Source organism: Podarcis pityusensis (genome assembly GCF_964106645.2).
Source record: "Podarcis pityusensis genome assembly, chromosome: 10".
Lineage (NCBI taxonomy): Eukaryota > Metazoa > Chordata > Lepidosauria > Squamata > Lacertidae > Podarcis > Podarcis pityusensis.
This window is the reverse complement of record NC_138035.1, coordinates 13,186,080-13,198,326: the sequence shown is the minus strand read 5'-3', so window position 1 is coordinate 13,198,326 and position 12,247 is coordinate 13,186,080. Positions and strand designations below refer to the sequence as shown.

At 45.1% G+C, this 12,247-nt stretch overlaps 1 protein-coding gene across 1 annotated transcript in view; it reads left to right on the top strand.

Annotated features, from left to right (window-relative positions):
* ST8SIA1 (ST8 alpha-N-acetyl-neuraminide alpha-2,8-sialyltransferase 1) overlaps positions 1-11,815 on the top strand; it is a 79,630-nt gene extending 67,815 nt beyond the window's left edge. The window contains exon 5 of the mRNA XM_081023183.1: positions 3,151-11,815. Coding sequence (XP_080879309.1) covers positions 3,151-3,616 — 466 coding nt within the window. The 3' untranslated portion in view covers positions 3,617-11,815. The remainder of the gene's footprint in view (positions 1-3,150) is intronic.
* Positions 11,816-12,247: the final 432 nt, after the last annotated feature.

Below are 12,247 nucleotides of genomic sequence, written 5' to 3'. Positions count from 1 at the left end.
TGCTTATAGCAGGGATAGCCGGCGGGATGCCCTCCAGATGTTAATAGACTACAACTTCCATCCTCCCTATTGACCATGCTGTCTGCAGCTGATGGAAGTAGGTGTTCAGTATCTGGAAGCTGCCACATTGGCTACCACTGGCTTGCACAGAGGAGATGTCAGGTCCATAGATTTGCTGCCAGTTATTATCTCTTGCAAAGCCTGTACAGTGGTACCTCAGGTTACAAACACCTTGGGTTACAAACACGTCGGGTTACAGACTCCGCTAAATCCAGAAGTAGCACCTTGAGTTAAGAACTTTACCTCAGGATGAGAACAGAAATTGCTCGCCGGTACCTCAGGTTAAGAACGGTTTCAGGTTAAGAACAGACCTCCAGAACGAATTAAGTTCGGAACCAGAGGTACCACTGTATTGAGCTGTCCCACATTACTTTGTGACAAAACTGCCAACCCAACTGCCATCTTCCTCTCTATTTGGATTTAAATATTCTACTGGGTGAATCGTGGAGACAACCATTGGTCTACGTGTAACAACATGGAGCAAAACTGGAAAGACAGGGCTATCAGCAAGAGCAGAAGTCAAACTGTGTCTCCTCCTCCTCCTCCCTCCCTAGTTATTGTTGTTGTTTAGTCGTTTAGTCGTGTCCGACTCTTCGTGACCCCATGGACCAGAGCACGCCAGGCACTCCTTTCTTCCACTGCCTCCCGCAGTTTGGTCAAATTCGAAGTTGGTAGCTTCGAGAACACTGTGCAACCATCTCGTCCTCTGTCGTCCCCTTCTCCTTGTGCCCTCCATCTTTCCCAACATCAGGGTCTTTTCCAGGGAGTCTTCTCTTCTCATGAGGTGGCCAAAGTACTGGAGCCTCAGCTTCAGGATCTGTCCTTCCAGTGAGCACTCAGGGTTGATTTCCTTAAGAATGGATAGGTTTGATCTTCTTGCAGTCCATGGGACTCTCAAGAGTCTCTCCCTATAAGGCGTTGTAAAAACAACAACATCCTCATGTTATATGAAGTTTCCTTGATCCAGGGGTGGGGAACTACAGGAACTGATACTGACTTAAGGAACTCTTTGAGGAATTCCATGGCCGTGCATGCTCTACTGTTGCCATACCTGCGGCATTACTAAGTAGTTCTTTATCATATTTAACGCCATGATTTTTTTATATCAGAGGGATGAAGTGGAAAGGCCTATTATTATTAGTAGTAGTAGTAGTATAATACCCTTCATTCAAAGTTCCCAGGGCGGTTCACAACAGAAAAATACAAAACGAGAATACTGAGTGACTGCTAATATTCTCTTGTTTGGACAGAACAGACTGCATGGCTTTTTAGTTTCTGATGGCCCATAGCCCTGGGGTCTCTTGGCTGCCTGTATTTCTTCCCATCTGCCAAACTGGGCCCCGTGCCTGTTGAAAAGTTGGCTCCCTGCGTTGTTGTCTAAGATAATTGCAAACGCCCCTTCTGTGTGGCCTTGCTGACCTGCTGGCACTTCCAAGTGCTTTGCTCTTGGTTGCATCTGCTGCAATTCCTCTGCCAGGATGGCAAATGATGTGAAGAGACGAGGACAAGAATCCACGGTAATCCACTGGGCATTCAGCTCATGCCAAAGCCCGTCACACCGAAAGTCAGTACGCAAAGCCCAATGCCAGGGGAAGAAACAGAACAAAAGGATCAGCTTCCTGTGTTAACTTATAGAATTTGCTCCATCGGGAGCCAGTGATGGCCACCTACTTGGATGGCTTTAGAAGAAGATTAGAGGCATGCATGGGGCTTACGTTATCAGTGGCTCCTGGCCACAGTAGTGATGTTCTGCCTTCACTGTTGGAAGCAGCATGTGTCTGAATATCAGGTACTGGAAACTGGAGGAGAGGCGAAAGCACTCTTTGCAGACTTCCCACAGGGATCTGGTTGGCCGCTGTGAGAATGGGATGCTGGACCTGTTGGGCTGCTGGCCTGAACCAGCAGGGCTCTGCTTGTGTGCTCACATTCTCCATTTCTGCAAAGGGTAAACATTAGGGTGGGGCAATGTCTGCTTTTCAACATCGTCATATATCACTGGCTAAACATTGCAATACAGTGGTACCTCAGGTTAATTTGTTCTGGAGGTCCGTTCTTAATCTGAAACTGTTCTTAACCTGAAGTACCACTTTAGCTAATGGGGCCTCCCACTGCCGCTGTGCCGCTGGAGCATGATTTCTGTTCTCATCCTGAAGCAAAGTTCTTAACCCAAGGTACTATTTCTGGGTTAGCGGAGTCTGTAACCTGAAGCGTCTGTAACCCAAGGTACCACTGTGTACTGATATATCAGAATGGAGCTATGTACAGTGGTACTTTGGGTTAAGAACTTAATTTGTTCCGAAGGTCCGTTCTTAACCTGAAACTGTTCTTAACCTGAAGCACCACTTTAGCTAATGGGGCCTCCTGCTGCTGCTGCGCCGCTGGAGCACGATTTCTGTTCTCATCCTGAAGCAAAGTTCTTAACCCAAGGTACTATTTCTGGGTTAGCGGATTCTGTAACCTGAAGCGTCTGTAACCTGAGGTACCACTGTATAGGCATTAGCTGGCTTCATGGTTTTACCCACATTGTGATTTTTGCATAGCTCGCACACGCACGTGCGCGCGCACACACACACACGTACAAAAAATTATTTACGATATATTGCCAGCTCAAGAATTATGAAACTGATATCACAATATGGATTTCAATCTGGTTTTAGATGAAATATTGATACATCTCGCCCAGCCCTAGTAAACATGATGAAATGGGAAAACAGAAACACCAGGGGAGGGGAGGGGGGAGGTCTACATTCTATTTTTTGAATTTATAAATACTGTGATTATAAAATTTGAAAATAAAATATTTTTTTTAAAAAAAGGAAAACAGAAACACCAACCTGATTGATAGAGCAGAAACATTTCAATCATAGCTATCAGTATGTACAGTTTCTTTCCAAATCAGCATTTGAATCTAGGGTGTAAACCATTTGCTTTTTTGGAAGTGTTATATTTTTTTCCCCAAAATCTTCTTTGGTCTCAAAAAGCCTTCTCCATCAGTACTTCAAGGCCTTTTCAAACTGTTTTGAATTGATTTTAAGGCATTGACTTGTTATTCATCTCCCCCCCATCCCTGCCCTTGCTGTTTTTGAACAGGTTCCAGAACCTTCTTTGGTCCCGAAAAGCCTTTGTGGACAGTGTTAAAGTCTACAACCAGAGCTACATCTATATGCCGGCCTTCTCCATGAAAGCGGGGACAGAGCCCTCTCTCAGGGTCTACTACACCCTAGCAGATGTTGGCGCCAGGCAAAAGGTGATTTTCGCCAACCCAAACTTCTTGCGCAACATCGGAAAGTTCTGGAAGAACAAAGGAATCCATGGAAAGCGGTTGTCGACGGGCCTCTTCCTGGTCAGTGCAGCCCTGGGTTTGTGTGAAGAAGTAACGATTTATGGGTTCTGGCCCTTTTCGATGGACCTGCATGGGAAGTTTATCAGTCACCACTACTACGACAACATCTTGCCGGATTCGTGGTTTCACGCTATGCCGGAGGAATTCCTACAGCTGTGGTTTCTCCACAAAAGTGGCGTGTTGCGAATGCAGCTGGAACATTGCGAAGCCTAAGAACCTGGGTCTGAGGGAGTTGGTGTGTCTCGCCAAACGAACAAACTGGGGAAAGGCTGCGGGGACTCAAAACCCAACCTTAAAATGGGATTTGCATGGAATGCTACAATAACAATTGCTCCATTGATAACTTGAAGATGGACAGAGGAGTCGGAGTCCTCACGGGCAGTGGTTCATGAGGTGATTGGTTGTTATCTCAGCAAAATGGCGGAATTTGACTGGGTGTTGCCAACGTTGCGACTCAAGAGCATCAAGCAGTTTGAAGAGGGGTAGGGGGTAACAAAGGGCTTTTGCTGAGTATTTCATATTGCTCAGATTTAAGACTGGCAACCCATTCAATTGGGGATATGGTTTCCTTTTGGTTTCCTTTTTTTTTGTTTCCAAAGCTGGATTTTGAAAGGTGCCTGGAGTCAACCATTCCTGTTTCTTTCAGGGAGTATTGAACAAGTCATAGGACAGTGCCAATTTTTCTCTCCTTGTTTTGTTTTGTTTTGTTTCGTTTTTAAAGAAAATGACAGGTTACTCCTTTCAAGAGCAGTATTCTCCAGTCCTTGTAGCATAAACTGGGAAACCTTTTTTTTAAAAGAAATGTGAATGTTTTTTAAGCAAAATATTTATTTTTTGATGAAACAATTGCCCGGTCTTTCCACACAGGCCTCTTGCTGTAAGGTAATAGTTGCTGTCGAGCAGTCCAGATTGCTCTTGGTCATAAAACCCAAACCTATTTGATCCCACGGTGCAGAACTAGGCACAATTCTGAGCTGGCCTCGCATTGTCAAAATGCCGAGTAGCTGCACATTTGAGAAGCAAGAATCTGGCCTGGTTGATAGACCCAGGGCAGTCAGTTCCTGTTTTTGTAGACACTTAACTGGAAGCCAATTTTGCAATGCCTGAAAGTTGCGTGCTGGGTTTCCAGTATGGGCTTCATCCTTACATTCCTTTGCATTCCAGGCCCACCAAGAAGGTGGTGCATTGTACTTAAGAATCAGAACTGCTGTTCAGACTTTGGGGAGGAACCACAGGTTCAATCTCCCAGGATCAATCTCTCCAAAACAGAGGGTCCTAAGTCGCAGTAGGAAAGGACCTTCTTGCGTGAACCCGCAATGGTGGCCTGGCCATGTATAATGCAAACTTTACTTTGCAATTGAAACTTTCTTTTGTTCATGTCAATGCTGTCTTATTTTGACCACGGTTTGTGCTTAACCCAAACATTAGCCTTCTCATTCCTTCTCCCTGGCCACCCCCAGCAAAATGACGGAGCTGATTGATTCAGTTTAAAACTATATATGTGAATTCTGTAGCTGCAGTGAGGAGCCGTAAGCCAAGACTGATGGTTTTCTCATTGCAACACTTTGCCTAAGTGTCAGATGGGCGCAAGCTGCCAATGGTGATGTCACCTGCATATTTCCAGCCCTTGAATACCTGCCATTCATTTCAGCGGTGCTTGCAAAGGGGGAAGCGTTTCAGTGATTTCTTCATACTGGAAAACAGCCACGTCTAGGGTTCGTCAAACTAATAAGACCCTGAGCGTGAACGGACGGTTAGACAAAGCTAAGGGCTTATTCCCAGAAACGCATGTAAGTCAGGTGCACAGCAGGGCAAGAAAATTGCTCCCCAAAATTCCCATTTTTGCGCCTGCAAATTATGGTGTTGAATATTTTCTAGTATTCTCTGGATGCTCCCATATTTTCCGAATCTCCACTGAATATTAATTAGGGATTCAACCTCTGATAAAGAAAAACAAAGAGCATATGCTTCCCCGCCCTCACAATAAAAAAATACAGCTTTATTCGTGTGCAGAATTAAGCAACCATTTATTTAGTTTTACTTGATCTAAATCTGCATATGAATAAAGCATTACTTTTGGATGAAAGGGTGTATTTTAAGATGGCATATGCTACAGTAGGTGCCACCTTAGAAGTGATGTTTTTATTCTTTAATTTTCTTACTACATTCTGCCAAGGAGCATACATGGTTCTGCTCTTCCCAACTTTCACCCTCGCGACAACCCTGTGAGGTAGGTTAAGCTGAAAGACTGTGACTGGACCAAGGTCACGCAGCGAGCTTTAAGACTGAGTGGGGACTTGAGCCCTGCTCTCCCAGGTCCTACTCTGACACTCTTTTCAGTGCGCATGGTCCTCTGTGTGCAAGTGGCAGAGGCATGCCTCTTCTAAGTAGTTATAACAAAAACAATTAACTTTTTTTAAAAAATTAGTGTTGACCAATTAACCAGGGATGCCTTTTTAGTCAGTTCAACATCAGTTTAGCCTAGCCAGTTCTTCAGTTAAAAGCTTGTGACTCTTAACACATATCTGCACTTGACTTTCCACGATAGTTGGTTTGAACATTTGATATTTTTCAGAGTTTGATAGTTGACATGTTCAGACTGGTTGGTGGGTGTTTTTTAAGCGCTTCAGGCACTTTTAAGTGCTTGGCAGCATATGAGATTTCATAGAAGGTGCTGCTTGCCAGACTATGATCCTTGAGGAGCACTCATGTTTCAGATGTGGAGGTAGAAACTTCTTACATACAGAATGTGGATTCAGTTTTCAGATGTGAGATTTTTATGTTCAGGATTTGAAATAGAAATTGGGAAATTGTGAGTTCAAAATGTTTACATTCATTCCAGTTTGAGGAACATCGCTTTTTAATTACATTACTAGTTGCAGTGGCCAACATATGACAGGATAAACCTGTCCCCCATCCCAAGTGTGGCTCCCACTTTGGAGTAATTTTCTAATGTGAGAAGCAACAACGTGTTTGGTTTTGTGTTAATCGATATCGCGCATATCTGGTGATAACGAGCTTATCTGTAGTGCTACATGGTCAATAACCACTCGCTGAAATTATTCATATGAGAACACCAGAATAATACTGAGCCAAAATTGGGAAAATCTTAGGGGCATTTTCCCTCCATGAAGGAGGCCTCTCTCCTTTCAGTGATCTTCAGGGAAGCTGCAAAAAGAGTTTGGATCATGGCTTTCTCACCAGCAGCTACTAACAGCGAGGACGATGCTGTCTGCAGTTTCCTCGGAACTGGCTTATTTCACATCATCGCATAGCTGAATCTGATTGGCTGGGTGGCCACCACCCCAAAGCCATTTCAGAGAGAGGACAAGAAGGATCACACCTCCTCTCAATTGGCTTTGTGATGCAGTTTGCCACATGACATGTTGATAGCAATGTGAATCCTGATTGGTTGGAATTTCAGTCCCAAGGAGTAAGCGCTGCAGCAACAGCCAAGAGCCGTTTTGAATATCAGTGATCAGGTGTGAAAAGGTTAACTTGGGAGTGGGGAAATTTTGGTTCCCAAAACCTCCCCCCTTTTTTGTGTGTGTGCAAAAAAGTCCACTGGGGAATTTTCAGTACAGTATTACACTCCAGTCTATTCCATGGCTTGCTGACTTACCTAAACAGTTCTTTTTTTTTAAATGAGGGGTGGGTAAAAAAATGAGCAGGCCATTGGGGGACCTTTTCACTCAAACCACCTTGACAGCATTGTTAATAATGATAACTTTTTATTTATACCCCACCCTTTCCGGTTCAGAAAACCGAGCTCAGGGTGGCTAACAACAAATTTAAAACACTTGATGCAACAAAACCAGCATAAAATACAGTGTAAAACATGAATAACAATAAATTCAGAATTCAAAAATCAATTTGTGGAAAAATCCATCCAATAAACATTAGATGATCACCAGGGCTAGCTGGCTAAATTAGTCCTATTTGGGCCAGCGAGGAGACCAGGGGAGAATTAGCTTTGGGAACCCAGAGCAGGTAATCTTCATAAAAAGGGAGGGGGAGGGAAGGAAGGGGAATAAAAGATCATGCTAAGTTCAGATTGAAAGCCAGGCGGAATAGCTCTGTCTTACAGGCCCTGCAGAAGGAAGTTAAATCCTGCAGGGCTCTGGTATCCTGGGACAGAGCATTCCACCAGTTCGGAGCCATCACTGAGAAGGCCCTGGCCCTGGTGCAGGATAATCTGACTTCCTTAGGGCCCGGGACCTCAAAACTATGATTATTCATGGACCTTATGTCCTCTGCAGGGCATACCAGGAGAGGCGGTCCCGTAAACACTAGGGCCCTAAGCCACAAAGAAGCAGTATATAAATCCAAGAAATGGATAAATAACATTTTAAGGTCCCCGCCTCTGCCTTTAACCGTATACCTAAAGACATAAAACGTCTAGAGGACAAATAGGTGTTTGAAAAAGTCTCTATCCTATAGGCACACATGCTAGGGACCTGGGTTTGGATGTAAGTTTGGATGTAAGTTGCAAGACTGGGTTTGTTACCTTTACGTGTGAAATGATCCTGACTACACACATATTGTGGTGGAATGGTCAGCATCTGAATGAAGTGGCAACACCTAGCTTTCTTATTCCTAAATTTCACTTACTGCTCATGTACATGCTTGAGAAGATACTCCGTGCCAATCTAAGCTTCAGAGAAAGGACACGATACAGCCTCCTCATATTGTTCTGCTTCAGAATGCTGGGGAACAGTTGCCCCAATGTCTCACTGCAAATTTAAAAGCAGCAGGTCAGGGACGTATTAGAACCTCTTGGTCTGCTAGCTTTCTATGAACAGGGAGCTTTGTGGAGGGAGGAACTGCGTTATACTACACTATCCACACACAACACTTAGCCAAACCAAAGATTGCACCCGGCGGGTAGTGCCCCTGGTTCTGCTAATGCTATCAGTGGCTTAGCATTATGCTCAAACCTTGGCTTATGGCTTGTCTCGCTCCAGACAACACACTCGTCGTAAGCAAGGCTTACAAAACCCATGTTTACAAAAAAACCTTTTTTTCTGGGGGAGGCGATCCACAAGACTGGATCAGCCCATCATGCTAAGCACTAGGTAGCACAACAGCAGGCTTCCTCAAACTTGGCCCTCCAGATGTTTTTGGCCTACGACTCCCATGATCCCTAGCTAGCAGGACCAGTGGTCAGGGATGATGGGAATTGTAGTCTGGAGGGCCGAGTTTGAGGAAGCCTGCACAACAACAGCCAGAACTCAGATAATTGCTGCGTTCATGATCTTTGCTCTGGGAACTTGAGATTCTTCAAAAAATATATATAAAAATATTTGAAAGTGACATTTGCTCCGGGAACTTGTACATTTGCTCATCCACACTAAACCATGGTTTGGCTCTGCCTTCCTTGTGAGCTGGTCTGCATTCTAAGGTAACACAGTCTCTGAAGGGCTGAGCTTTGGGCGGTGGGGGCAGCTCTAATTGGTAAAGTGCCAATTAAGCCTGGAAGTGTAGAGGGCCTTTCTTTTCTTTTACATTTTTGTAGCACACCAAAAAAACGTGGCTGGTGTACACATGTAGGAACATACGTATCTCCAAACATCAAATAAAATAGTAAGGGTACTGAGAGTTGTTAAGAGACCCTTATTCCCCGTAAAGGTAAAGGACCCCTGACTGTTAAGTCCAGTCTCAAATGACTCTGGGGTTGCGGCGCTCATCTCGCTTTACTGGCTGAGGGAGCCGATGTTTGTCTGCAGACAGTTTTTCCGGGTCATGTGGCCAGAATGACTAAGCCGCTTCTGGCGAAACTAGAGCAGCGCACAGAAACGCCGTTTACCTTCCCGCCAGAGCAGTACCTATTTATCTACTTGCACTTTGACGTGCTTTCAAACTGCTAGGTTGGCAGGAGCCGGGACCGAGCAACGGGAGCTCATCCTGTCGCAGGAATTCGAACCGCTGACCTTCTGATCGGCAAGCCCAAGAGGCTCAGTGGTTTAGACCACAGCGCCACCCGCGTCCCCTTATTCGCCTTACAAAGCTACAATTCCCAGAGTTTACTGGGAAGAAGGATTATTGTTAATCAACTCTGGGAATGGTAGTTCTTTGAGGGGAGCACCCTTAACACACTACAGTTCCCATATCCTTTGGAGGAAGCCGTGACAAAGTGCCATCATGGTAATTTAAAGGTGTTGTGCAGGTGTGGCCCTAGTTATTGTTTTGCGTACACACTGTGAAAGCAAAGGCTTCAGGCTTCAACCAGTTGGGGATGGGTCATGCTTGGAGGTTGCATCTAAAGGTCCCCTCCTTCCAGCAGAAGGAGCACATCTGTCCACGAAAAGTGAGATGTTCTCGGAGAAGGGCTCCTTTTGGAGGAAACCTCTTTCCACCAGAGGAAGGGAGTCTTTGGATCTCGCCCATAATTTGCACACATCCCTAAGATCACAGCTCACCATACCGTTGGATGATCTTGTTGAGTCTGGAAGTAGGGAATTGCAAATGGGAGGTGCTGGTGTATGAAAGCAGGATGAGGCCACAAAAGGCTGAGAATGGTTTAGGATCAGCCTTGGGTGGTTTATCAGGAGAGAACTGGGTCAGATTTTCCAGAGCTGTACATAACTGTGTTGTTGAATGTAGCTAATGCCACGATGCAACACAAGAGACGATGTAGTGTGCTAACTGGTGACCAAATGCTCCCACCCCTTGTTTCTGATGTTCCAAGCCAAGAAGATATTTATTCTCCTCTCTCACTTGGGAACACCCCCCCTTTTTTTGCTTTCGTTTACTGTGATCTTTGTAGACTGCCATCCTTGGCTTTTCTCTCTTTGATCATCCTCAGCCCAAACTGTATTAGAGAAATAAAGCAGCCCTTAAGGGCTGCTTTTTTGAGGGGGGGAGGGGAGGAATAATTACAAGTCAAGTGAAATGTAAAAAATAAAGTAGAAATGAAATGTTGGCAGCTTACATAATGTTAGCCCTTCACTTTGCAATCAGCAAATTATATAAGGAACCCCGTTCCGTGGCTGCTCTGGTGTTCATGTTGCCTAGAGGGCTGCTTTCTTTTTGACTCTTACACAGGCACAGAATAGTCCCAGGACACTAATAAATGAAAGCTTTTGCGGAGGAATCTCTGAGCCTTGGGACACTGTCCTGGCTACACACTTCTGCTGTCTCTGCTTCGCCCTGTCAAGCTTTTTATACCTGGCTGGCTGCAATGCCTGTTGCTTGCTTGGATGAAGCGCAGAGAGGGCTCCTTGTTTGTGTGAATGGACGTAAAAAGCAGCCTACTGTACAAGGGTGAAATTTGCTCCTGGTGACCCATGCCTCTGTCCCTGCCTGCCATGCCATGTGGCTCCCTGGAAGGTTAGCCAGAAAACAACGCGACCCTTGGCTTGGAAAAGTGCTGCGCACTGGGAAAGGGGTGCGATTGAACTGGTAGGCAGCCTTCCTTCCCCTTGACAGTTAAGAGCGCTTGAATGTTCACTGCGGTACGAGGGAAGGGGGAATTTGCACTCCCCCGCCGCATGCGCAAAAGCGCTTGAGCATGCCTGCACAGACCAAACTTAGGAGCCTCCCACTAGTTCTTTTGATAACTTGCACCCAGCTTCTAAGCATTTTGTGGGTGTTGTCCCCAGTGGCAATGCTAAGCTAGAATCAGCCCACAATGAACATTCTGGTGGCCAATAATTTCTTGATCTACGGCGAGAGGGGGTTTGATGGTCATGTGTAATTTGGAAAAAAATTGGGGGACGAAGTAAGGAGTATTAATGCCCACCATGCCATTGAGCCGTCTGTCTTGATGGTTCCACATCATTCTGTCCCCACTCAGTCTAATGGAGGAGCTGGTTTGTTGAGACAACGCTTTGCGTACCTGTGTCGATCCTTCCCATAATGACAGGCCACTCCATGCATCCAGGTGAAGCAACTAAGGGGAGCCCACAACGGTGTCTGGTCTAGCATATCGTGCGCATGGATCCTCGCTGCTTGCGTGCATGTATCTTAGCGTGCATGGAGCTCCCCCATAAAGATGACCGAGAGAACCCTGGCAAGTTGAAGAGCTCCGCATGGGCATCAGAGCTCCTCGCCTGCAGGGAATTGCTGGAACAGACCATGGGAGCGTAAAACACAAATTATATCAGAATTGATTGTAGGTCCCTTTCTATAAGCAAGTTGCATTGCAGGGGGCTGGACTTAGATGGCCCTCCCACCTCTTATCATTCTAAGTGATAACTTCCATCTAAACGAAGGATACACAATAGTGTCTTTTGCCGAGCCAATTTGTTGTCGGTGTAAGAGTCTTCCTTGGTTGATTTCATTCTGTCTGGATGTACCTTTGTTCAATATGAATTTATCACTCAATTGTCCCTTAGGAGAAATTTCTGGAACAAAAAACTTTGAGCCTGCCAGGGGCCATTGAGTATCATTATTAATAAAATACTACTTTTACACAGTGTGGTTTTTTTACTGCGCAAAGCCTGTCCAAATTCCTCTTGGTTCCATTTCACAAAAGGGGAAGTGAGGATGAGTGAACTGACTGGGTGTGAGTCCTATTGAATTCTGTTTCGTAGTAGACATTAGGATTTCTCTGTAAACCCGAATAAGTGTCCAGTGTAAGGAAATGATTATACCTCCCATCAGCTCTGATATATAAGCAGATGGGTGAACATTTGATTCAGTTCACCCGAAAAATAAATCTATCAAATGTGCACAAGGAAACAACTTGCAGTTATCTGGATTTTGCAATGCCGTTCTCCAACCAAACAATGTATTTGGGGGAAATGTGCCTAAAAAGGAACCTATTCCTGGAAAATAACATACGAAAAATAGCATCCTGTAGGGCAAACTGCTTGCAAAATGTGTACATTGCTCAAAACGGCA